The sequence below is a fragment of the Elgaria multicarinata genome, chromosome 6 (genome assembly GCF_023053635.1).
Source record: "Elgaria multicarinata webbii isolate HBS135686 ecotype San Diego chromosome 6, rElgMul1.1.pri, whole genome shotgun sequence".
Taxonomy (NCBI): Eukaryota; Metazoa; Chordata; class Lepidosauria; order Squamata; family Anguidae; genus Elgaria; species Elgaria multicarinata.
The window spans coordinates 3,398,178-3,421,768 of NC_086176.1; the positions used below are offsets into that span (position 1 = coordinate 3,398,178).

A 23,591-nucleotide genomic window follows, 5' to 3' on the forward strand; every position below is an offset into this window, starting at 1 on the left:
ATTTGGGGATCTTGCCCCTCAACATAAGGGGTAAAGTCTTTAGGAGATAATTTGGGAGGTCTAGCCCCTTCCTCAATTCTCCTCTGATCTTCTCGCTCAAATTTTCTCTTTTCTAAAGCAATTCATTCTAGCTCTAGCTCTGAATCTTTTTCTCTCAGCCTTTCTTGTTGTTGCAACTCAGCTCTCTTCAACTCTCTATCAGCCTCTTGCTGTTTTAATTCTGCTCTCCTCAGTTCTCTATCAGCTTCTCATTTTAATTTCTCCCTTTCTAGCTCCATGTATTGAGGAGACATTTCTACAGGCACTTGCCTCAGAGGATTTACCTCAGTTTCACCTGCAGCATGAACTCTGTTATTATATTATATAATATTATATTATATAATATTATCTCTTATATAATATTCTATAAGAGCCCACTTCATTTCATCAACAGTCTTTCCTTCAGTTGGGAAATTTAAATGTTTACATCTGTCTTTCAGGGCATCTTTCTCTTGATGGTGCTATATAAATAAATAATAATAATAACCCTAAAATCTCCATCGTTATCAGACAGAGACTTAAGCTTAATAAATAAAATGGTACTAGGAGTTTTCAATTGAGGTCAGGAGTGGTAAACTTGATATTTTATAATATGTTTCTCACCACAGACAAAAATATCCTGTCAGAGAATTGTATCAGCGCAACCTCTGACTTAGGTAATATGTAACTTTCACAGCTAAGGACCTCCGAGGTGCTTCACAGTAACCACCCAGAGTCCTGTTCACAAATAAAATCCTTCTTGACTTCTGTCACTATAAATGAACAGAGTCTACTTCGGATCCCGATGCTGCCACCACTTACTATGCCACGACAGAGGCTCTGAACACCAGGCCTGGCCGCTGCTACTCCCTGCTCAAGCCAAGCACCACCGCTTGATACGCCAGAGACAAGGGACAAAAACCACCTTCCTCCAAACTATGTGGAGAAAGGGGTTTAAATGGAGAAGGATTTCAATATATAAAATAAAACACTGTGAGTTATATGTGCTGAGGTGAATTATTGACAGAGTGGGTGTTAAATGAGTAAACTTCAGATGATAAATGCCAAACAGAAACGTGGGATTTTTGTGGTAGTTAAAAACAAAATAATTAAAATTTACTTTAAAAGTTCACAAGCTTTGTTTCAAATAAAACCTTTAAAACCTTTTTGAAACCTTTCATCCAATCCTATCACTCATTCACATATGCGCTTTTCTTTCTCTCACACAATCACTCTTGAGCTTTCTTTATTATCAGTATTGATTAATATACATCAACTATGTGCACACCACACTCCAAAGTCACCACTCTCTACACTGAACCTCAAATTTCCCAGAACTTAAGTACTCTAAACACAGAGAGCACTAAAGACTCTAAGAGTGCCTAAAAGTCTCCTCTCAATCCCCTCAGTCATTCCCTTATATATCACTCCTCCCCATCCCAAGACATTCTAACTCCACCCACTCAGGCCAACATTCTAAACTCACCACAGACTTGCAAACTGCAGACATACATTTGGGAACTGACTTGTGGGGTGTAACGCCACATATTCCCCCCCCTTTTTTAAAAAAACACCTGAGTATGGGGCTGGTTTAATACCTGGACCTGTACATAGGGTTTGGGAAGTAAAATGGTTAAACATTTATACATAACAATTAATAGCAATAATATATATATACATACAAACCTCTTGGAAAATCACTCCTCCCCATCCCAAGACATTCTAACTCCACCCACTCAGGCCAACATTCTAAACTCACCACAGACTTACAAACTGCAGACATACATTTGGGAACTGACTTGTGGGGTGTAACGCCACAGCTACATCATTGGGATTCATTTCTATCCATGTGTCATATAAATCATGTTTTTTTTAATGTTTTCCATATATCTGCATACTTTTTTGTCCTGTTTTGAAGTTATTTGTTTCTTCCCCTTACCCATCTTTGGACTTACCCCTGTAGATTCCAATTTAGGTCCCCTGCAATAATTTTCTCAGAATCTGTTTATATTCACCAAGATCTTCTGTAGAAAATTTAATTGATTTGTATTGGGGCTATATACTGATGCCAATGTAATTGTTTCTTGGTTATTATATAAACCCTCTACAAATATATACCTTCGTTTTTTGTCTTTCAAGATTTTTTTTACTTGAAAATTTATTTCTCTTTTAATTAATAAACCCACTCCATGAGATTTTTAATTTCCCAGAGCTATTAACTTATAAGACTACATTTTACTTCTTAAAAAAACACTACCTATCTTTGGCTTATGAAGTTCCTGTAAAAATAATATTTCCAGTTTCATTTCCATAATTAATTTAGAGAGTCTGTTCCTTTATTTATTATTTATTTATTTACTTAGAATGTTTATATACCACTCCCCATTGAAAATTTTTGGAGTGGTGTACAAGGTAAAATGAAAGTAAAAACAGTTAAAACAAAATTTAAAAGAAGCAATAACAGTAATCCAAGGCTGCATGTTAAAGGAAGGCTTCTTGGAATAAAGATGTTTTCAGGAGGCTCCGAAAGGAGTACAAGGTCTGCCTGACCTCCAGAGGCAGGGAATTCCACAGGAGGGGCGCCACCACGCTGAAGGCTCTTCCCCTGGTGGATTCCAATTGGAGGATGGATCTATGTGGAACCACCAGGAGCAGGCCCTTGGATGACCTCAGTGGTAAGGGGTTGGTAAGGGACGTTGGTAAGGGAGAAGGCGCTCTCTCAGGTATCCTGGTCTCAAGTTGTTTAGGGCTTTGTACACAAGTACAAGAACCTTAAACATGGCCTGATAGCGAATAGGCAGCCAGTGCAGTTCCCTCAGCAGACGAGTTACAACAGTTACAGCAGAGGAGTTACAGCAGAGGAGTTAGAAAGGGGCAGCTCCAGACAACTGCCGAGCCGCAGCATTCTGCACTAGCTCCAGCTTCCGGAGCAGCTTCAAGGGCAGCCCCACATAGAGCGCGTTACAGTAATCCAATCTTGAGGTTACCAATGCCTGTACCACCGTGGTCAAGCTATCCCTGTCCAGGAGAGGCCGTAGTTGGCGAACCAACTGAAGATGGTAAAAGGCACTCCGAGCCGTGGCGGCTACTTGAGCCTCCAACGACAGAAATGGGTCTAAGAGTACCCCCAAACTACGAACCTGTTCTTTCAGAGGCAGTGCAACCCCATCCAGAACAGGCAATGAGCCTGTCTCCCGGACTCGGATCCACTCACCCACAGGGCTTCCATCTTGCCAGGATTCAGTCTCAGTTTATTGGCCCTCATCCAGCCCATTACTGAGTCTAGGCACTGGTCTAGGCACTAGGCACCTGATTCAGTTGTCACAGGGAGATAGAGCTGCGTGTCATCAGCGTATTGATGGCATTTAGCTCCAAATCCCCTAATGACCGCTCCCAACGGCTTCATATAGATGTTAAATAACATTGGGGACAAGATAGTGCCCTGCGGCACTCCATAGCTCAATTGCCAAGAGGCCGAGGACTGATCACCCAATGCTACTCTCTGAAAACGACCCCGTAGGTAGGACTGGAACCACTGTAAAACAGTGCCTCCGATGCCCATCCAACAGAGTCGATCCTTTTGATATGCCCACCCATCCCTCTAGTATTTAGAGAAATGCAGTTTGTCATTTCGACACTAGAATCCCTCTTTTCCTTTGATAATCCTTTTAAACTTTCCCCAATTTTCCAAGTCTTTTTGCTTTGTTTCCCCCATCCCAAGACCTACAGTTCCCTCCCTCCCCAACTCCCCCAGAAACCCTCCCTCTTCGTTTCCAGAGGCATTTGCACCTGCTCTAATTTCTTAGTGCTGGATAACTCCCCCGTTTCATCCCCTTTTTTCTAAGATTTTGTAACCTCTGTTCTCAAAACTATTTTATATACAATTTTTATTTACATCTCTATTACCCCCTTTTCCCTAAATATATTATATAATAAACAATACTGGATGCTGGTCGGTGATAACTGAGATAAGAGTAATTCAACAATAAGTTTTCAAACTAGAAAAAAAATAACTCAAATGTTGAACAGAGTTTAAGTTTCCTTATGAGAGGATTAAATCTTTCCCAATCCTCTCTGGGGTGGTCAACCAAACTTATTCCTTTCATAAGTTGGCCCCGTGTATTAGGTCTCCCCGCTGTAATGTTTAATTTTCTTTTCCCCCTTCATTTACCTATAGATAATATTCCTTTTCCCTCACCCTCCTGATTTGTGTCTGTCCATTCTTGTTGTTATATTTGTTTTTGAGAGAAAGATCTTAGTTCTCTCGGTTCTTTTGTCGGCACGTATTCTTTTCTCTTCCCTGTTCTTTTCCCGTTTCCTGCTTAAGTTGAATTCAAATTTGGAGCTGCAGTTGCCATTGAAGCTATTGTCAGGGCTGGAAGATTTACCCACAGAGGGTTAAGCCCTGGAAGAAGAAAAACAGACTTTGGCACAGTCTGTGGATCCTCGATTTTCACATCAGTACTGGCCTCTTGACTCTTCTGTTAATTGAATAATAAGCTGATGAAACTGTGTGCAATACTATGTATGAATTGTATATAAAGTTGTACAGATGTAATAGTGGTGTGGATGGATGCTGGTTGGTGATATTGTGTATGCTGGATGTATTTTGTACAGAAAACGTTACATGCCCCAGTAAAATCTTTGCTGAAGAAAGCTATACGTGTTGTGAGTATATGTCCTTCCTGAGGGACAGTACTCAGAAACCAAGCAGAAGAATCAAACACTGAAGCTGCTTAATCTCTGCTAAGTCAATTCCTGACAGCTATAAATGGAGTTTCTCCTTCATCTGCCTCTCCCGTCCCTTCATCTTCCAGCATTAGAATCTCCAGTTCTTGAAATAGTTCTTTAATCACCTCTTTAGATGTGATAACGTATGTTCTTCCCTTATGTATAATCGGCAGTTTAAAGGTAATCCCCCAAAATATTTAATTTTCTCTTCTCTTAATTTTCTTATATAGCTATTCAGATCTCTCCTCCTTTGCAGAGTCTCTGGTGCAAGGTCTTGTAAAAACATCATGTCTTTATATCTAATTTCACCTAATTTTTGCAATTCTTTCATTATTTTCTCTTACACTGAATATCTTGTGAAACACAATATTACATCTCTTGAGTAATTTGAGATTTGTCTTCTGGGTCCTCGTGCCTGGTAAGCTCTATCCAAATCTTCCATCTCTGCTCCACAAGCTGGGAGTAACTCTGTAAGCCATTTTGGCATGAAAACTTTTACTGAGTCTCCCCCCCCACTCAACTTTTTCTCTCAAACCACGTACGCGGATATGAGAACGTTTTGATTCATTTAATAAAAATTCATACCTTGAATTGTCCATTTCAGCCTGTCTTCTGACAGATTCAATTTGAGTTTCATGTAACAAGATTCTCTCATTGTTTTCAATAACTGTTGTTTCAAGCTCATCAAGCCTTTCGTTAATCACTTCAAGTTTATCTTGGAGTATCTTCTGCCAAGAAGCTATTAAGTCCTTTTTAAATGTAGATAATTCTTCTTTAAACTTCTTAAAGTGATCTGAGAGATCTTCTTTTATTACTGCTGACATTGTGGGGTTTTCTTCTTCTCCTGTCTGTGCTTCTCTGCCATCACGATTTATCACTTTGAAGAAGTTTTTAATCTTTAATGTTTAAAAACTTTGAAGAAGTTTTTAATCTCCGCTCTTCCAGAAATGTTCATTTGTAAAGAGACCAGAAGTTGTTTACAGGAGGAGGTTTTTTTCTTTGGGAGGGCTAGTTTAATTCATGTCTTTTTTTAATCAGCGAGGAGCCCTGAATTCACACTGCCATCTTCGCTGGCACCCAAGCTTCGCCCCTGATAGACAGGTTTCTAATTCTGCAACAGGAGGCACAGCAAAATCCCCTTTGAGTGAAGATTCATCAATGGCATAAAATAATGCAACTTGTCGACTTTTAAATGTTGGATTGTAAAAGGCAAAATGCTCTAGACCAAGTAATGATAAAACTCTTCCATTTTTCTAACCACAATTGATAATTTATAAGCCACCATAAACTTATAGCAAGAGAAGTGTAAGGCACTGAGGGTGGTCTCAAACCAGAGCCTCCATCAGCCAGGTTTCAGTGTCTTACATCCTGCACCACCAGTACTCTGGTTCCTCAGGAGGCTAAGCAGACTAGCCTTTCCAAAAAACAAAAAAAAGGATGCCCTTTAGGCTGCTGTTCCAGTCTGAAGAGAGTAAGCTGACTGCCCTTCTTGAATACTGTGTTGTGTTTATAGTTAGAGTTTTATCAGGTCTGTCTGGGAAGCTGACAGGGAAGTTTTCATGCCAAAATGGCTTACAGAGCTCCTAGTTGCCAGAAGTAATCAGGCAGAGATAAGCAAATCCTAGCAGCAGAGATGCAGCGTCAAAGTCCAAAATCAATGTCCAAAGTCAAAGTCTGAAGTACAGTCCAGAGGTCCAGTCATGATATAATCCAAGGTCTTGAATACAGGAAGCACAGCATGGATAGCAAAACCAGAAACTTCATGATGGTTGTTGCCAGTGCCAAGCAGCTTCTTCCATTTCCTTTTATCCTGTGCTCCTGCCTGGCCCCACCCATCTCCATCTGTGGGTCATTACTGAGCCTTCTGTCTCAGCCAGCTATTTAAGCACAGCATTCACAGCATTACGTTTCTGCAGCCTCAGACTTCTTCTTTCTGGCAGGACCTGCGCTGCATGCCTCAATCTCCTTTCCTGAGGGCTGGGTGGATGACTCACTTCAGACTCAGAATCTGCTTCGTTGGAGACAGGAGGTGGAGGAGCATGGCCTTCATGGAGCTCTTCTGAGGTGTCTGTATCCTCCTCGGCTGCACAGCCCCTTTCTCCTTGCAACGCTGCCTCTGGTATGCCCTTGGAGGAAGGAGAGTCTACAGCCTCTGATAAGTCAGTTTCCTCCTCAGATGAAGATTCCTCAGGAGGGACCATGACATACTGTCAGCTGACTCGCCAATTAGGACACACAAAGCTCTTGGAGCCAGGCCAGCTTATCATTCTGAATAACTTGCCTTGAATATGAGGACTGTGCTGCTTCATTTTCCCATCTGCTGCCACCACCACCTCAGATAGTGATCCCTGACTACTTTTGGCCTTGCATTTGCTTCTGACACCCCTAACCCTCTGTTGTTGACTTGAAGCGTCACCACCCTTGCCACTGGCCATTTGGTCCTTGTCTGCTTGATCTGATACCTGATTTCCAGCTTGTCTGTGACCATGTTTATTGCCCTTTTAATTCTTCTCCACCTATACTCAAATGGACTCTAGCTGCAGCCTGTCTGGGACCTAGGGCAAACAAGGTCTGATAAACAAACAGAAATATTGCACCTACTAGTGAAGGCACTTCCAATACTGGAGTGGGAGGACGACCAAAGTACTTGGATATCTTCTGAAGGAAACGAAGTGGCGTTGGTGGCTCTTTAATTTGATTCTTCTTGTTTTGCAGTATCTGGAAAAGAAGTTAGTAATTTCTGAGGAACTAGCCCTGGGTCTAAACAGAATTTCATCACCATTTCCCTTTTCTTATTTACTGTGTACATTGTCTGCAACAAATTTTCCTGCACATAGAAAAACATTTAAAATTATGATCCTTACTACACACTGGAATTAGGCACTTCCCATATTATCTACAATCTACTACAAAGGAATATTGGTGTTAGGGTGGGGAGGAGGTGGGAGAGAGTAAGAGTACAGGTGCTTCCAGATGGAGGGCTTCTAGTGCTGCCAATTAGAAGGCATTGTGGAATTATTCTGTCTTTTTCTCCTTAACGAATTTTCTGCAATAAGAGAAATGCTGATGGTGATAAAACATTGGAGGGCTATTATTGGAAGATGTCATCTAGACCCCCGTCCCCATAAAATTCTGTGAATGAGGCAATGTGATGGAACGACAAAAGTCTCATATGGAATCACCCTGTATTCCTTTCTAAACTGCTAAATGCAAAGGAAAGGAAAGATGGGATGAAGGCAAAAAGGCAGTGCAACTGAGCAGTAGCAATCTAGGGCCTTGCTAGACCCAGCCAGATAAGCCGGCAGTGAGGCGGGGCGACGGCGCGCTAACTTTAGCGCACGCTGCCCCGCCTCCTAGACGGCCGACGCGCAGGGACTACGGAAGCCCTGCAGCATCGGCCATTTTGTTTGTTTGTTAAAGGGGCCACGTGCGCCCTGAAGCCGAAGGCAAGGTAAGTGCCTTTTTTTAAGAATTAAGCCCCCTCCACTCCTGATCTCCCCCCCGCCATCCCAGATGCCTCCCTGGCCACTCTTTCCCTGCTCGCCCTCCCTTTCCTTGATGCCCGCGTTGCTCATCCTCCCTTTCCTTGATGCCCGCGTCGCCCGTCCTCCCTTTCCCCGATGCCCGCGTCACCCGTCCTCCCTTTCCTTGATGCCCGTGTCGCCCGTCCTCCCTTTCCTTGATGCCCGCCTCGCCCGTCCTCCCTCTCCTAGATGCCCGCGTTGCCCGTCCTCCCTTTCCTTGATGCCCGTGTCGCCCGTCCTCCCTTTCCTTGATGCCATCCCAGTGCCCGGCCTTCTCCCCCCCTCTCCTGCTGGGTCCGGCCTTCCCCCCCCCGGCCCGATGGGCACAGTGCTATGAGCGCTGTGCCCAGTCCATGGCTTTTCCCAGCTACTCATGAGTAGCTGCAAAAAGCCACAGACCTTGCTAGATGTTCTGCAGCCCCGGCCTAAGGCCGGGGCTGTGGAAAAGGCGCGCCATAAGCGACTTCGCTTATGGCGCGTTAGGGGAGGCTTCAGCGCGGCCTGGGCCCGGATTCCCCTGCGCGTCATGTGGACGCACAGCAGGGAAACCGGGCCTCAAAGCAAGGCCCTAGGTCTCAACTTGTAGCCTCTTAAAAAGATGGCATGGTTTTTCCTTAGCCCACATTTTCCCCCTCTAGTATGGCATAAAGTTGGTATTCAGGAGGTTAAGTAGGAGCCTGTTTTCAGACTGGAAGAGCTGAAATGGATTGACATGAAGTCAAATACCTGGTAAACTTGTGCCAGTTCCATCTCTAGTCTAGCAGAACGTTTAGTAAAACCATCCTTGGTGGTGGTGCTTCTGGGTTTGGGGGCTTCAGTTCGTGGCTGGGTAGCAGAGTCAGGAAAAGATGCCTCCAGTTCAAGCAATCCTAAAAGAGGTAGAATGGGAGCATTGAATTTATTGTCTTTTTCCAATTTTGCCTTGCCAAGGATAAAGATTCCAAAGGAGCTCCCTCACCCATAAAGCATCTCCACTGATTTCAATGAAGATGACATTTCTGTGACATAAAATGGATACACACGAAGCTGACTTTTGACATGTGCAGAAGCTCTGCACACCCATTATAGCACACAAGGATCCTTGAAATGCGCTAACATGTTGCTAGAAGATTTCCTTAGCATGGCTTACCTTCATAGGTGTTGAGAAAGGGGTTCTTCACTATGTACCGATCTGCATGATTGTCTGGAAAGTAACCAATTCTTGATAGAGGAGCATAAGACTGTGATTCATATTCCATGTAGTCCTTAATAACATGTCTTCTCTCCAGTTTCCCTTCCACATTTTTTCCCTTAACTATTAGTCTTCTGATTGCTGAAAGGGAATTTTGGACAAAATGTATTTCTGAATGAAAATCTAACAGCCCAATCCTATGCATGTCTATTCAGAAGTATGTCCCACTGAGTTCAAAAGGACTTGCTCCCATGTAAGTGTTCATAGGATTGCAGCCTAAGTCATTATGCCTTTTAAACAAAACGTGAGCTTCAGGTAACCAATTCTTTTCAGGACAAAATATGCTTTTGTTCTAAATAGAAGAGTTGTGCATTGGTAAAAAAAAAAGTTTCCGTAGCTTTGGAAAGTACATACTTCTCCTCCATGTTACCTTTTATATGTTCATGTTTAATCTTTTTCACTTTCTCTTCTTTTTCTCGCATGAGGTTGAACCAGTGAGTATCTAAGCGACTGACATTTAGTTCATTGCGATTCTCTTCCCGATTCCTCAGCAGGGTCTTTAAAAGTTCTAGTCTAACTTCTTGTAATCTTCAAGAAAAGAAGAATAAATGCATAAGTAAGAGTGTTCTTTTACATCACTGTGATGTGGGGATTAATAGATGGACAGCAAAGTGGATACTGAGCGCCTTTTCAGTAGATATGAAAATTAGCACCATGGTAGGTCTTCAATAGGGCTTCAGCCATTCCAAGTTTGAAACATATTGGTTCAACCCTTGTTTTTTGATGGAATTTTATGTGTGCTTTATTGTGTACTGCTTATCCACAACACACAGCACACACACACACATAGTGAGAGACTCAACAAGACAGAACTCAGGATATTATTATTATTATTATTATTATTATTATTATTATTATTATTATTTATTATTGGCTGTGCTTACCATGGAGTAACTCTGAACGACCCTGAAACTATCTTCCTCCTACCTTCCTATTAAAGAGATGCCAAAGCATCTCTCACTGACTATGTTTCCAACCACTGTGCCTGCCTCGCAGGGCTAATTTGTTTGCTTTCTGCCAGCCTCTCTGTGCCCACCCACATAGCTGCCTTTCTGCCTAGTTTGTGTTTCTGGCTTTGAATCAAGACAATCCTTGGCTCACTTACTCATGCCTGCATAGCTACTTGCTGCTTCTCTGCCTTCCTTCCTGAGCACCTACACACTTCTCCAATATTACTTGCCTGGTCCCACCTTGCAGGGCTGGTTTGACTCAATTTCTGAGGCATATTTATTTATTACATTTATATTCTGCCCCATAGCCAAAGCTCTCTGGGTGGTTTACAAAAGTTTAAAACAGTGAACATTAAAAACAAATATACAAAAATTTTAAAGCATAGAAACAGCAATATCCATTTAAAACAACCAGCCAGTTAATGTGTGTATTGCAGACAGCCTACTTTCCCTTTTTCTTATCTGAATGGGAAGGGACAGATATATTAGCTTCAGAACACGCAATAGACTCAAGTAGGGGAGATTTGCACTTTAAAAGCTCAGAGATTAGAGAAGGGACAGTGTGTGCTGATTGCTGATTTAGATAGACACCTCAAATTGCTCTTTGCTGGCTGCTTTGTTTCCTTGAAAAATTGCATTTTTAGGAGTGGGTTACAGGAAAACCGCTGCACAAATGTGCCTTGAAATTTTTCATAGATGGCTAATACCAATCCATCTGTACGTTGCCCAAGTTTCATGTTTCTATCTTGAAAAATAAAAAAGTTATATCCCTTTGCATTGACTGGATTGGCTGAAAAATCACATTTTTAAAAAATTCATTGTGAGAAAACCACTGTACAGGTGTGTCTGAAATTCTCAACACATGACTAACTTGAGACCATCTGTACGGTCACCAAGTTTCATGTTTCTATCTCGAAAAATAAAAAAGTTATAGGCGTTTATTTTTTCCAATGCAAGTTAATGGGAACGATTTGGACATCCGAATCTCGCTTTGGATTCAGATACGAACTGAATTGTAGGAGGTCTGAATTGACCTGAACTGAATTGGGCACAGTTCAGAAAGTCCGAATCAGGGTCCAAACCGAATGAGAGGGGTCTGTGTACAGTCTTACTTTTCAGTTCCAAAGAGACATTGACAAAGTTCGGATGACATGATAACCAATGATGGGTTAAATAATCAACAGTGAGTTAAATAGTCAACAGTGGATTATTGTGTCATCTGCCGGGAGTTTTTCACACCATGGTTGGTTATTTGGCCAAAATAACCAGTGCAAATAAGCAATGCAGAGCAGAATTGACTATTTGAACAACCGTTGATTATCATGTTGTGTGGTGGGCACCATTGACTATTTTGTCGCATACCATTGATTATTTTCAGCAACTACAGAGTCCCCTGGCAAGAGTGGTCCAGTTACTCACAGGAGACGTGTGGGTAGTGGGCCCAGATCCATTGTGCTATCTTCACATGCACTGCCGTCACTTCTGAGAGGGATGGCCATTCTGAAGCTGGATTTTAGAAGTGTGGAAATGGGGGGCACCCACTCCCATCAACAGGGATGGTGTTGCTCTCTCCATCGGGTCCTGGGAGATCAGGGTGGTCCTCAAGCAACACATTGCTCTGCGATTTGCAGATGTTGTGCAGATTTCAGCACATCACGATGTCAGGAATTCTGTCAGACACGACCTCAACAAGCATCTGTGTAGTTGAAGTTTTTCTGAAGGGGAATCCAGGGGAGTGGTAAGGTGCCATCAGCCATGGCTGAAGGATGAATTGTCAGCTCAGCTAGAACCAGTGGTCCCATGACATGGCCACACACGGACGCAGGCCAAGAGGTGAAGAAACTGCCTGTCGTGAGCTTCTCAGCAAGTGGGAAATTCCAGAAGATGGCTGTATCATAGCTCCTCCTGGAGACACTGGCCAACACATCCAGAAACCTTCCCCTTGCATCTACCAGTTTCTACAGAACCATGCTGTAGTAGTGCTTCCAATTGTAGTGTTCATCACTCTGTGTGGGTGGAGCAGAGGTAAGGGTGCGCACATGGATAGAGTCCAGTGCCCCCACTGCCTGCAGGGAGTTGAGTGCATGTAATCCACACATACTTTTCTTTCATTGCTGACCCTGATCATGTCTTCAAGGTACAGCTTGTTCAGAACACTCTCATGGAAAATTTCACAGGCGCTGAACCCCAAAGATAAAAGGGCAGGCAGCTCATGTTGAAAGCAACCTTGTACAGGGTCAAGCCAAGGCAATGGTCCACCAAAGTACAGTGGTGCATTTCCATGTTTTGTCTGTGCAAAATTGGAGTGATCTCTGCCACTATCAGATCAAAGGTGATGCCTGACATGCAGAAGCTGACCCTGATGGTCCGCCCTCGAAGGCTGATGGATCCTCTTGGAGGCTGGTGTCATCGACGATCCTGTTGAAGCCCTGGTTAACAGATGGAATTGTTACCTCACTAGGGCTATTGACATGATCGCCCCCAAACGTCCTCTCTGGCCCGCTTCTAGAAGTGCACCCTGGCATACAGAATAATTCAGGGAGCTGAAGCAGCAAGGACGACTGATATAAATTCGAATTATATCCAACAAGACACGACATAGAGAACATCTTCGTTCCTATGGGGTGGCAATACGTGCAGTGAAGAAATCTTTCTTCTCTGCATGCATTGCATCTGCTAATTTGCGTCCAGCACTGTTCAGGGTGGTGAGGGGTCTAACGCAGACACCTTCCCCCCTGAACCCGACTTTAGAGCCTACGGTAGTTCACTGTGTTGTTTTTAATGATCATTTCACAGATAAAATCTTTTGAATAAGAGCCAACTTAGACGCACTCATTATAGCAGAAGCTGACAATGGAGTGTCCAGCAACTCCATGAGTAGGATTACACTGGATCAGTTTCAGTTGGAAGTGGACAAGCTGCTTGGATGAGTGACGAAGACGACTTGCCCTCTTGATCCCTGTCCTTCTTGGTTGGTCGCCCAGGGAGGAGATGCAGTTAGATTACAACTGCAATGTATTATTAATGCATCTCTTAGGGAGGAGAGTTTTCCATCATGTTTAAAAGAAGCAGTGGTACATCCGCTTCTAAAAAAGCCCTCCCTGGACCCTCTGGCTCTTAATAACTATCGACCAGTATCAAATCTTCCATTTCTGGGCAAGGTGATTGAGAGGGTGATTGCTCACCGACTCCAAGCAGTTTTGGATGACACAGATTTTCTAGACTCATTTCAAACCAGCTTTAGAGCAGGATATGGAGTTGAGACCGCTACGGTTGCCTTAGCAGATGATCTACACCTATTGACAGGGGGAGTGTATTCCTGCTGGTACTCTTGGACCTCTCAGCGGCTTTCGATACCATTGACCATGGTATCCTTCTGGAACGCCTGAGGGGATTGGGAATCGGGGGCACTGTCCTTCAGTGGTTCCAGTCTTACTTCTCGGGCAGGTTCCAGATGTTGATGCTTGGGGATAGCTGCTCCTCAAAGAAGGAGCTGTTGTGTGGTGTACCACCAGCTGCCATCCTATCCTCAATGCTGTTTAACATCTACATGAAACCGCTGGGAGAGATCATCCGGAGGCATGGGGCGGGGTGCTATCAGTATGCCGATGACACCCAAATATATTTCTCTATGCCTTCGACAACAGCATCAGCTAAGGATAGTGTGTCTCCTCTGAATGAATGTTTAGAGGCGGTAATGGGCTGGATTATTATTATTATTATTATTATTATTATTATTATTATTTATTTATTTATATAGCACCATCAATGTACATGGTGCTGTACAGAGTAAAACAGTAAATAGCAAGACTCTGCCGCATAGGCTTACAATCTAATGAGGAAAAACAAACTGAATCCAGACAAGATGGAGGTGCTTGCTGTCAAAGGCCACAACCTGGGTTTGGAGGTGTGTCATCCAGTTCTGGATAGGGTTACACTCCCACTGAAAGACTGTGTTCGCAGCTTGGGGATGCTTCTGGATCCGTCGCTCCAAATGACAGCCCAGATAGATGCGACAACCAGGAGTTCCTACTATCAGCTTCGGTTGATATGCCAGCTGCGCCCCTTCCTAGAGTTGGAAGACCTAAAGACAGTAGTGCACACGCTGGTAACTTTGAGGCTCGACTTCTGCACTCTACATAGGGATATGTGCCTAGTCCGGAAACTTCAATTAGTCCAAAATATGGCAGCCAGGCTGGTCACTGGTACACCTAGGCATGACCACATCACACCAGTTTTAAAATCTCTTCACTGGCTGCCGATTAGTTTCCTGGCAAAGTATAAAGTGTTGGTTATTACCTTTAAAGCCCTACATGGTTTGGGTCTAGGCTACCTGCGGGATCACCTTCTCCCGTACAATCCACCCTGCACACTCAGGTCCTTTGGGATGAATCTACATCAGTCAACCAAAACTAGGCTGACGGGTTTTCAGAGGACCTTCTCTTCTGCTGCTCCCAGACTGTGGAAAGGCCTGCCGGAGGACAATCATCAACTTGACAGTCTTTTAGAATTTAAAAAAAGCAATAAAGCCTGTTCTATTCTGGCATGCCTATCCAGTGAAATTTTAGAATGTTTTTAGGATGTTTTTAGGATGTTTTAATCATGTATGGTATGTTTTAAATCAGTTTTTAATGTGTTTTATATTCACTGTTGTTCCCTGCCTCGATCCAAGTGGAGAGGCAGTTAAGAAATTAATGATGATGATGATGATGATGATGATGAAGCACTCATCCCAGTTGGCTAAATCTTGCATCGCTGTCCAAACAGCCTGGGTGCACAGAAGGACCCAATAGTAGACCATGGTGCGCTGCTCCATGACATCTGCCACCATCAGCATTGCAGAAATCCTGTTGACAGAGCCCACTGCTATGATGGCCACCACAATCCATGCCATCACACTCAGCCTTGCACAGGGGTGCAGCAATGCTGTGAATAAATCCAGGAGTGCTACTGCAGAAAACCCAGCCAGGTTTACAGTAGAATTGCCAAAAAGTTGAGGGATGTGGTGAAGTGCACCCTTCCCACTGCCTCCACTTCCAAAGCATATCCTTCTCGCCCTCATCTACAGCTTCACCCATGACGTCAGGAAGGAAAAGCTGGAAGGAAGCAACAGTTGCTTCCATAGCATACATTTCCAAAAGTGTCAGATGGAGGATGGGGTGGGAGTGGAAGTGGTGTGGGAAATGGGATGGGCCATCACACCAGTGGAAAAGGAGAGGAGGTGCCTGGCAAGGGGGATTGGGCAAACAGAGAAGCATAACATGGGAAATGGACTCCAGCCAGAGACAGTTATGTCTGGGCACTAGTGGAGTTAGAACTGAGGATGAGCCAATAGGAGAGAAGGAGGGAGACTCAAAGAGACATGGGCATTTTAGGAAAGCTGATTTTAATAAACTCAGAACTATGATAAGTAACATCTCATGGCAAGTGGCCCTAATGAGAAAAGGAGTCCATTATGGGTGAGAGTTTTTAAAAAGTAAATTTTAAAGGCATAATTACAAACAATTCCAACTAGAAAAAAAGATAGAAGTCTACAGAAGAAACCAATGTCGCTCCACAAAAAGCTTAGAGATTACCTGGAAAAAAAGGACATAGGAGGCGGAAGGAAGGCCAGGCTACAAAAGAAGAGTACAGACAGGTAGCACAGAAGTGCAGGAATGGCGCCAGGAAGGCTAAAGCTGAAAATGAGCTGAGATTAGTGAGGGATGCTATAAGCAATAAAAAAGCTTTTCCCCCCCAGATACGTGAATACCAAAAGACAGAGGAAAGAAATGGTGGTTCAGCTGTATAATGGGGATGGCAAATTGATAACAGATAACAAAGAAAAGGCTGAAGTGCTCAATTCCTACTTTTGCTCAGTCTTCTCCCAAAAGCAAGTCTATGCCCCCCCTGGCAAAAGTGAAGGGGAAGGACTGCAATTTGAGATTGATAAACAAATGGTCAAGGAACACCTAATTTCTTTGAATGAGTTCAAATGACCGGGGCGCGATGAACTGCATCCTAGAGTAATAAAGGAGCTGGCAGAAGAACGCTTAGAACCACTGTCCATTATCTTTGCAAAATCATGGAAGATGCGTGAAGTGCTGGATGACTGGAAGAGGGCTAATATTGTCCCTATCTTCATAAAGGGCAAAAAGGAGAAACCTGGGAACTATAGACGAGTTATCTGACATCAATCCCTGGAAATGTTTTGGAGCAGATTATAAAGAAGACAATCTGTAAGCCCCTTGAGGAAAAAAAGGAGTGATCACTAGAAGCTAGCATGGATTTGTCAAGAACAAATCCTGCCAGATTACTCTGATCTCATTCTTTGATCGGGTAACTTCCTTTGTGGACTGTGGGATGAGAAGGTGCAGGGAACGCTTATCAAATTTGCAAATGACACAAAATTGGGTGGCATAGCTAATACCCTGGGGGACAGAAACAAACTTCAAAGTGATCTTGATAGGCTGGAGTGTTGGGCTGAAAACAACAAAAATAAATTTAATAGGGATACATGCCAAGTTCTACATCTAGGAAAAAGAAACCAAACACAGTTACAAAATGGGGGATACTTTGCTCAGAAATACTACAAATGAGAAGGATCTTGGAATTGTTATAGATCACAAGCCCTATGAGGAGAGACTGAAAGAAGTGGGCATATTTAGCCTAAGAAGAAAAGACTGAGGGGAGAGATGGTAGCACTCATCAAATACCTGAAAGGTTGTCCCACCAAGGAGGGCCAGGATCTCTTCTCGATCATCCCAGAGTGCAGGACACGGAATAATAGGCTCAAGTTAAAGGAAGCCAGATTCCAGCTGGACATCAGGAAAAACTTCCTGACTATTAGAGCGGTACGACAATGGAACCAGTTACCTAGGGAGGTTGTGGGCTCTCCCACACTAGAGGCCTTCAAGAGGCAGCTGGACAACCACCTGTCAGGGATACTTTAAGGTGAATTCCTGCATTGAGCAGGGGTTTAGACTCGATGGCCTTATAGGCCCCTTCCAACTCTACTATTCTATGATTCTATGATCATCAGCACAAACGAGCTAGTAGCAAAGCATGGGGTAGACAGGAGGTGTGCTCAGTCACTCCTTGTGTGTTCTTTGGGGGTGCAGAGGCACCGAGAAGTGGCACCCCATTACAGTTGCACTAAAGCTGTCTCAGACAGCACTCCAGAGCATCTATGAAGTTGTGCAGAGACCAGACACAATGCTCATTTTGCAGATGGAGGCTGCTGAGCCTGGACAAGCGGTGCTCAAGTACTTTGACTGTCATAAGAGAGTAAGGGTGGAGATAAAAGGGAGAAATACAGACATCAGTAACAAGGGACACCCTAAAACCTACTCTCTGCTGCCCTGACAAACCTCATTGGAGATGGACCTGGAGGAGCATGCGAAGCCCTGAGCAGGCCCCTTGGGCCCGCCCTGCAGAATTTGTTGCTTCAACTTCCTGGGGTTGGGGAAGAAGTGAGAGAAAGGAATGCTGCTCTACAGACATATCACGCAAACCCTCAACATTGTTGCTGCTGTGGTCTGCCAACTTGGCCTTGAGCATCCAGCTGCGCTGCTTAAATGCAGTTGCTAAAGCAATGGCGCGAGATAGCGGCGCAACTTGGAGTGGTGGGGTGGGGTGTCTTTGACAAGGGACAGAGCAGAGGAGATAGCGGGGAGCTAGTTCACCTCCTCTGAGATGTCCAGTCCTGGTCCTCTGCTGCTGGGCGCACCTTCCTCACCTTCAGCAGCCATCTCCTCTGACATGGAGCGAAGACACTTAGGAAAGCTGTCACAGCGGCAAGCCCAAGTAGCTTCCATGTCCCCTCCATCCTGATGTCTGCTAGCCCTGGCATCTCAAAGGTTGAATCCAGGGGCTAGAGCAGCAAGCAGGAACTGCTGTGGTGGCATGTAACTGTAGGCAGGCATGTAGGGATGTTGTGCTTGGTGGGCATGAATGGACCCATGGAATGCTGCAGCTAAGCATTTCCATTTGGTGGTCCATGGCAGTGGCACGTTTCCAAAGGGCCTATTCAATGACCTTGATGGAGGCAGCCATCACCGCAACCGCAGCCTGCCCATACCCACACAAGCTGACATGCAGAGACTCTCCTGAGTCCTGTATTGCCTGGCCACAGCCACCCATGCTTTGAGTAGCCATGTGCAGCACCCAGACTGTCAGTATGCCCTCCTTGGCCTGTCTGCTCTCCTCCGCCACCACCATGCAAATGCATAGCTCATGTAATGTTTCACCCCTCCCCCCAGCCTCAGTGGCTGTGAACAAGTCCTTCACCACCTGCAGGCTGTCTGCTTTGCACTTGTTATGCACTCAGGCACACCTCTGTCAATGGATGGTCATCCCGAGGAGGGGCTGCTTGCTGGTGGTGGCAGCAGATCCTCTTCGAAGGGCTCTGGCTCACCCATTTTGGTGTCCTGCTTTTCTGCACTTTCCTCCATCTCCTCTGCCATGGGCAAAGCCTCCTAGCTTGTGTCTCCTTCATCTAACAAAGGTGTCATCACTGGGCTGAGTGAAGAAGTGGTGTAGCTCAGCATGGGATGGTGAAAGCTCAGGCAGAGTCACCTGAGACACCTCGCTGAGAACAATGCACTCCATTTGATCACCCAGATCAGGCGCTAGTATGATGGCGTGTGCAATGGACTCCAGGACATCCCAGACTAGGTCCAGAAGAGTGTGTCTTGAACTTTGCTGCTCTTCTTCCTCCCTGAGTTGGTGCCTTGCCACAGGGTGCTCCAATACAGGGGTGAGAGGGGACATCTCAGGGCTACCTTCCAGCTGCATGAGCATCTCGGGAAAGCTGTCCATATTGCTTTCTGGATGGCTGTTCCAAGGCCATTGATCTGGTGCACTGCTGGGCAAGGCTCCTTCTGGGCCAGCTGTGGATGGTCTGGGAAGTGATTGGGCTGCTGGTGCTGGGTGAGCTGCTGGTGGAGGTGAGAAGTCCCCTGAAAGTTGTGGTTGGTCTCTGGGGCAGCAGAGATGGGCTTGTGGAGTGACTGCCAGTGAGGATAGAGTGTGGCCAAGGCTGGGCATGGGGCAGCAGCCTTTTGCTTAGACATACTGGTCATGGGATGCCATGTATGGCTGTAGGCCTTGGGTCATCACTCTTGGTCCAGGCTACTGGAGGTGTCATCATGAGCTGAGGACTGCTTCTTCGGTGCCTGTTGGTGGGGGAAGTGACAGCATGACCCGGCTCACCACGGCATATCTGGGCATGACATTATGATGCTCTTCCAGGAGCCATGTTGCTTATCATAGAAGGGCATGGTATGGTATGGGGTTCAGCCCTGCTTATCTTGTGCGTCACAAGCTCCTTGAGCTTTTTCTTGAGGCCATGGAGAGTGTCCTTGCATCTCATTGGAGAGCCAGGGGCAGAGGTTGTCATGCCTGATAGTGGCCATGATAGCTTGGGCTGCTCCACAGATCAATGAATATGCCAACCTCTATTTCTGACCAGTGCTGAGCTCTAAGTCTGACCTTGGCCTCCAGGAGAGGATCCACTGGACAGCCAAATGGCTCTTGACTGGGAACATGTCCCCCCGAGAGTAGGTCTTCTGAAAAAGGGGACTGTGATCCCAGACCCTTGGTCTGGCTTTACAAGGGATTCTGGCTGCTGGGACCCTTGCTGCAGAAGCTGAAAGGCTGCAGGGGTACTGAGAAGCTTCCAGGGTCATCTGTCAGGGAGGATCCTCAGCAACAGCTGAGGGATTAGGGACCTGGCGATAGCTGGGGGAACTAGTCAGGAACACTGGGGGGTGGAAGGGAGTGTGTGCAGAAAGTGATCCCTGGACCATAACACCCATGCTCTTGTCCCTCCGCAGTGTTATGAATACTTTCATAAGTATTCTGTTGAAAACAGTGCTGGTATCACTGAAAAAACAGCACCAGCTGGAGCTTTTTTGAGACAGGTGGCAGCAGAAGTAACCTGTCTGACACTGTTCTAGGCATAGACATGTTTTTGCTTCTAGCATATCTCATGTGGCACTTGGCAGATAGGAGGGCTGCCCGGGTGGGGAAGAGGTGGGGACAGAGAGATTGCCATTCCCAATGCTGACCGGGTAAAGGGTTGACTGTTATACCTCCATGAGTGGGGGAAGGATTGGGGCTGCTCTGACAATGGAATGAGAAGACCTGCGCCCCAACAAGCGGGGAGGGAGAGCTCACGAGTCTCAGTGGTGTGCTTGTTTGGACTACACCTGGATTTGCACGGCAGGTGCACCTGGTGGTGTGTAGGCAGAAGTAGAGTGAAAGCCCTGCAAAAAGAAGGTAGATGGGGAGGGAAGGATCGTGGTAGTGTTGGGAATGGAATGGGAACCCCTCCCCATTGCAAATGCTAGTTCCTGGCAGAGAAGGGGGACAGGAATGCTCACAGGGGGTTAGGAAGGGCCACAGCCGAAAACGAGCCAATCACAGATCACGATGGCCACCGGGATAGGGACAGATTTTGGGCAGCAATGGCTAACAGGGTACAAACAGGAGGACAGAGGCGGATGCATCAATCAAACACATTGTAGATAGTCCACAATGTCAACTCAATACTGGCCTTAATCCACACCATGATTGTTTATAATCATATTGTGTGGAGAGTACCCCTAGATAACCAACCATGGAGCTGACTATTAACCCACCATTGACTATTGTGTTACCCGAATGCACCCTTATACTCTAAGCTTGGAAGAAAAACCTCCAGCACCTATCACTTGGTGGACTGAAGACTGTATCTCTTACAACCGTCAAAGTCAAATGGATGCTTATTTAGATATATGGACTGCTTATATTAATGTATATATTTGAAATAGAAATGTCAATCATTTTTTCTCTCCTACTTGTGTTTTTTCTCTCTTTTCCCTATATCAAGAGAGACATATTTCATGATAAAAATCCTTTTTTTCTGTTTAACTGCTGTTACCATTGAGTTGCAAATATAATAATAACAGTGTTTAACAGATTGCAAACACTACTGCCATCCTTAATGCCATCAGAATTTCTGGAAATTACAAGCCAAAAAATAACACCCGTGAAGCTCAAACTGACCCTATGTTTACTCACAAAGTTTAATATTTGTTTATTATCAATGTTTTTATATTGCTTGTCAGTAAAAACATCCAGAGAGATTTATATATAATAAACAAGGCTTTCTCCCAGTGATTATATCCGGGATTACATCCTGAGCCCAAAGAAGATGAACTGCATTCTAAAGCTTAGTAAAATAAAAACAGTATCAGAAATGCTTTGTAAAAAGTAAGTGTAAAAGAAGACAATTCCTTCTAACACAATTAGTAGCTTGGAATACAATTGTGTTTGTTTGTTTTTTAAATTCCAATAGAGTTGCAAATGCAATAGCAAATGGCAATCTTACAGGCAAGATTACTCTAACAGGGTAATCAGATACTTGTGTACTCAGAAGCACGTCCCACTGAATTCAACTGGGCTTATGCCCAGGTAAATTGATATAGGATTGCAGCCTAAACCATTATTATTATTATTATTGTTGTTGTTGTTGTTGTTGTTGTTGTTGTTGTTGTTGTTGTTGTTGTCCAGTTTTTTGACTGCTTGTGCCCTCTGGATTGACCCTAATCTTACACCTTGTTAGTTGCACTCCCTATTGCAGAGAAATTGGGAAGAAGAGGGAAAGTTACAGGAAACCAGATTCTGGCTGGACATCAGGAAAAACTTCCTGACTGTTAGAGCAGTGCGACAATGGTACCAGTTACCTAGGGAGGTTGTGGGCTCTCCCACACTAGAGGCCTTCAAGAGGCAGCTGGACAACCATCTGTCGGGGATGCTTTAAGGTGGATTGCTGCATTGAGCAGGGGGTTGGACTCGATGACCTTATCCCTTCCAACTCTATGATTCTAATTGTTCTTCACATCCTACCCCTGTCTTCCACTAGATAACAGTTTAAAGGCTTTCTGGAACACTGTAAGCAGAGGTTGATCTCCACACTTGAAGGTGCTGGGGAAGGCAGACATTCCACATGCCTCAATCAATGAGATTTCTTTCTCATCAACACTTTTTTCATTAAAATGGGATCTACCACTGCACTACCATGGCAGTGGTAGTTCCAACTAAGGTCTTGCCAAATCTATGTAAAGTGGTGGGATGGCAGGACAGGGGGGGATATTAAAAGTGTAGCATAGGCAACAAGAGTGAGGAGCTGATCCCTGCTCATGATTTTTTTCCTGAAATCTAGGGATTTTTCTCAAGGTGGGGATTATTTCTTGTTTTGAAGCATAACTGGGAGAAAAGCAGGTTGGCCAATAGTTCCAGGGCAAAATGTATGGGGAGGGGCAGGGGGAGAGCTCCACCTTCACACCCATCCATACCACACGTTAAATTCCACCTTAACTTCAGATTTGGTGGCAGAAAGGATTTTGGCAGAGGGGCTATGTTGCCATCATGCTCAGCTTGTTTGCTAGTTTATTGAATTTATTGAAAAATAATTCCTTTTACCAATTTTTTAAAAAATCATACGAACAGACATCTTAGCCTAACCTTACACTGTATTTGTAATTACAGGTTTATAATATGTAGTATAACTTACAGGACTGCAAAACTACAAATTATAAACCCGCAGTTACAAATGCTGATCACCTTTTAGGTATGTAGGGTACAAATAAGATTTCAAGAGGTGACAACATGAAGAGATTCCATATCCTATTCTCAATGAACTGTGGATGTTTGCATCACACTCTTCTTAGAATGGACTGTAGAACATAAGAAACCAATGCGGCTCCACAAAAAGCTTAGAGATGACCTGAAAAGAAAAAAGGATCCATATAGGAAGTGAAAGGAAGGCCAGGCTACAAAAGAAGAGTACAGACAGGTAGCACAGAAGTGCCAAAATGGCGTCAGGAAGGCTAAAGTTAAGAATGAGCTGAGATTGTTGCTAAAAGCAACAAAAAGGCTTTCTTCAGATACGTGAGTAGTAAAAGACAAAGGAAAGAAATGGTGGTTCAACTGCTTAATGAGGATGGCAAATTGATAACAGATGACCAAGGCCAAAACGCTCAATTCCTACTTTGGCTCAGTCTTCTCCAAAAAGTGGGTCTATGCCCCCCCTGGAAAAAGTGAAGCACAAGTTGATGGGGCAGGATTGCAGTTTGAGATTGATAAACAAATGGTCAAGGAACATCTAGGCCA

At 44.5% G+C, this 23,591-nt stretch overlaps 1 protein-coding gene across 2 annotated transcripts in view; it reads right to left on the reverse strand.

Annotated features, from left to right (window-relative positions):
* The window catches only part of CFAP91 (cilia and flagella associated protein 91), a 133,431-nt gene that overhangs the window by 61,291 nt on the left and 48,549 nt on the right, over positions 1–23,591 (reverse strand). For both annotated transcript variants that reach the window (XM_063128829.1, XM_063128828.1), the window contains exons 8-11: positions 9,875–10,032; positions 9,403–9,585; positions 9,000–9,142; positions 7,351–7,467 (exon numbers count right to left, since the gene is read on the reverse strand). In XM_063128829.1, coding sequence (XP_062984899.1) covers positions 7,351–7,467; positions 9,000–9,142; positions 9,403–9,585; positions 9,875–10,032 — 601 coding nt within the window. The remainder of the gene's footprint in view (positions 1–7,350; positions 7,468–8,999; positions 9,143–9,402; positions 9,586–9,874; positions 10,033–23,591) is intronic.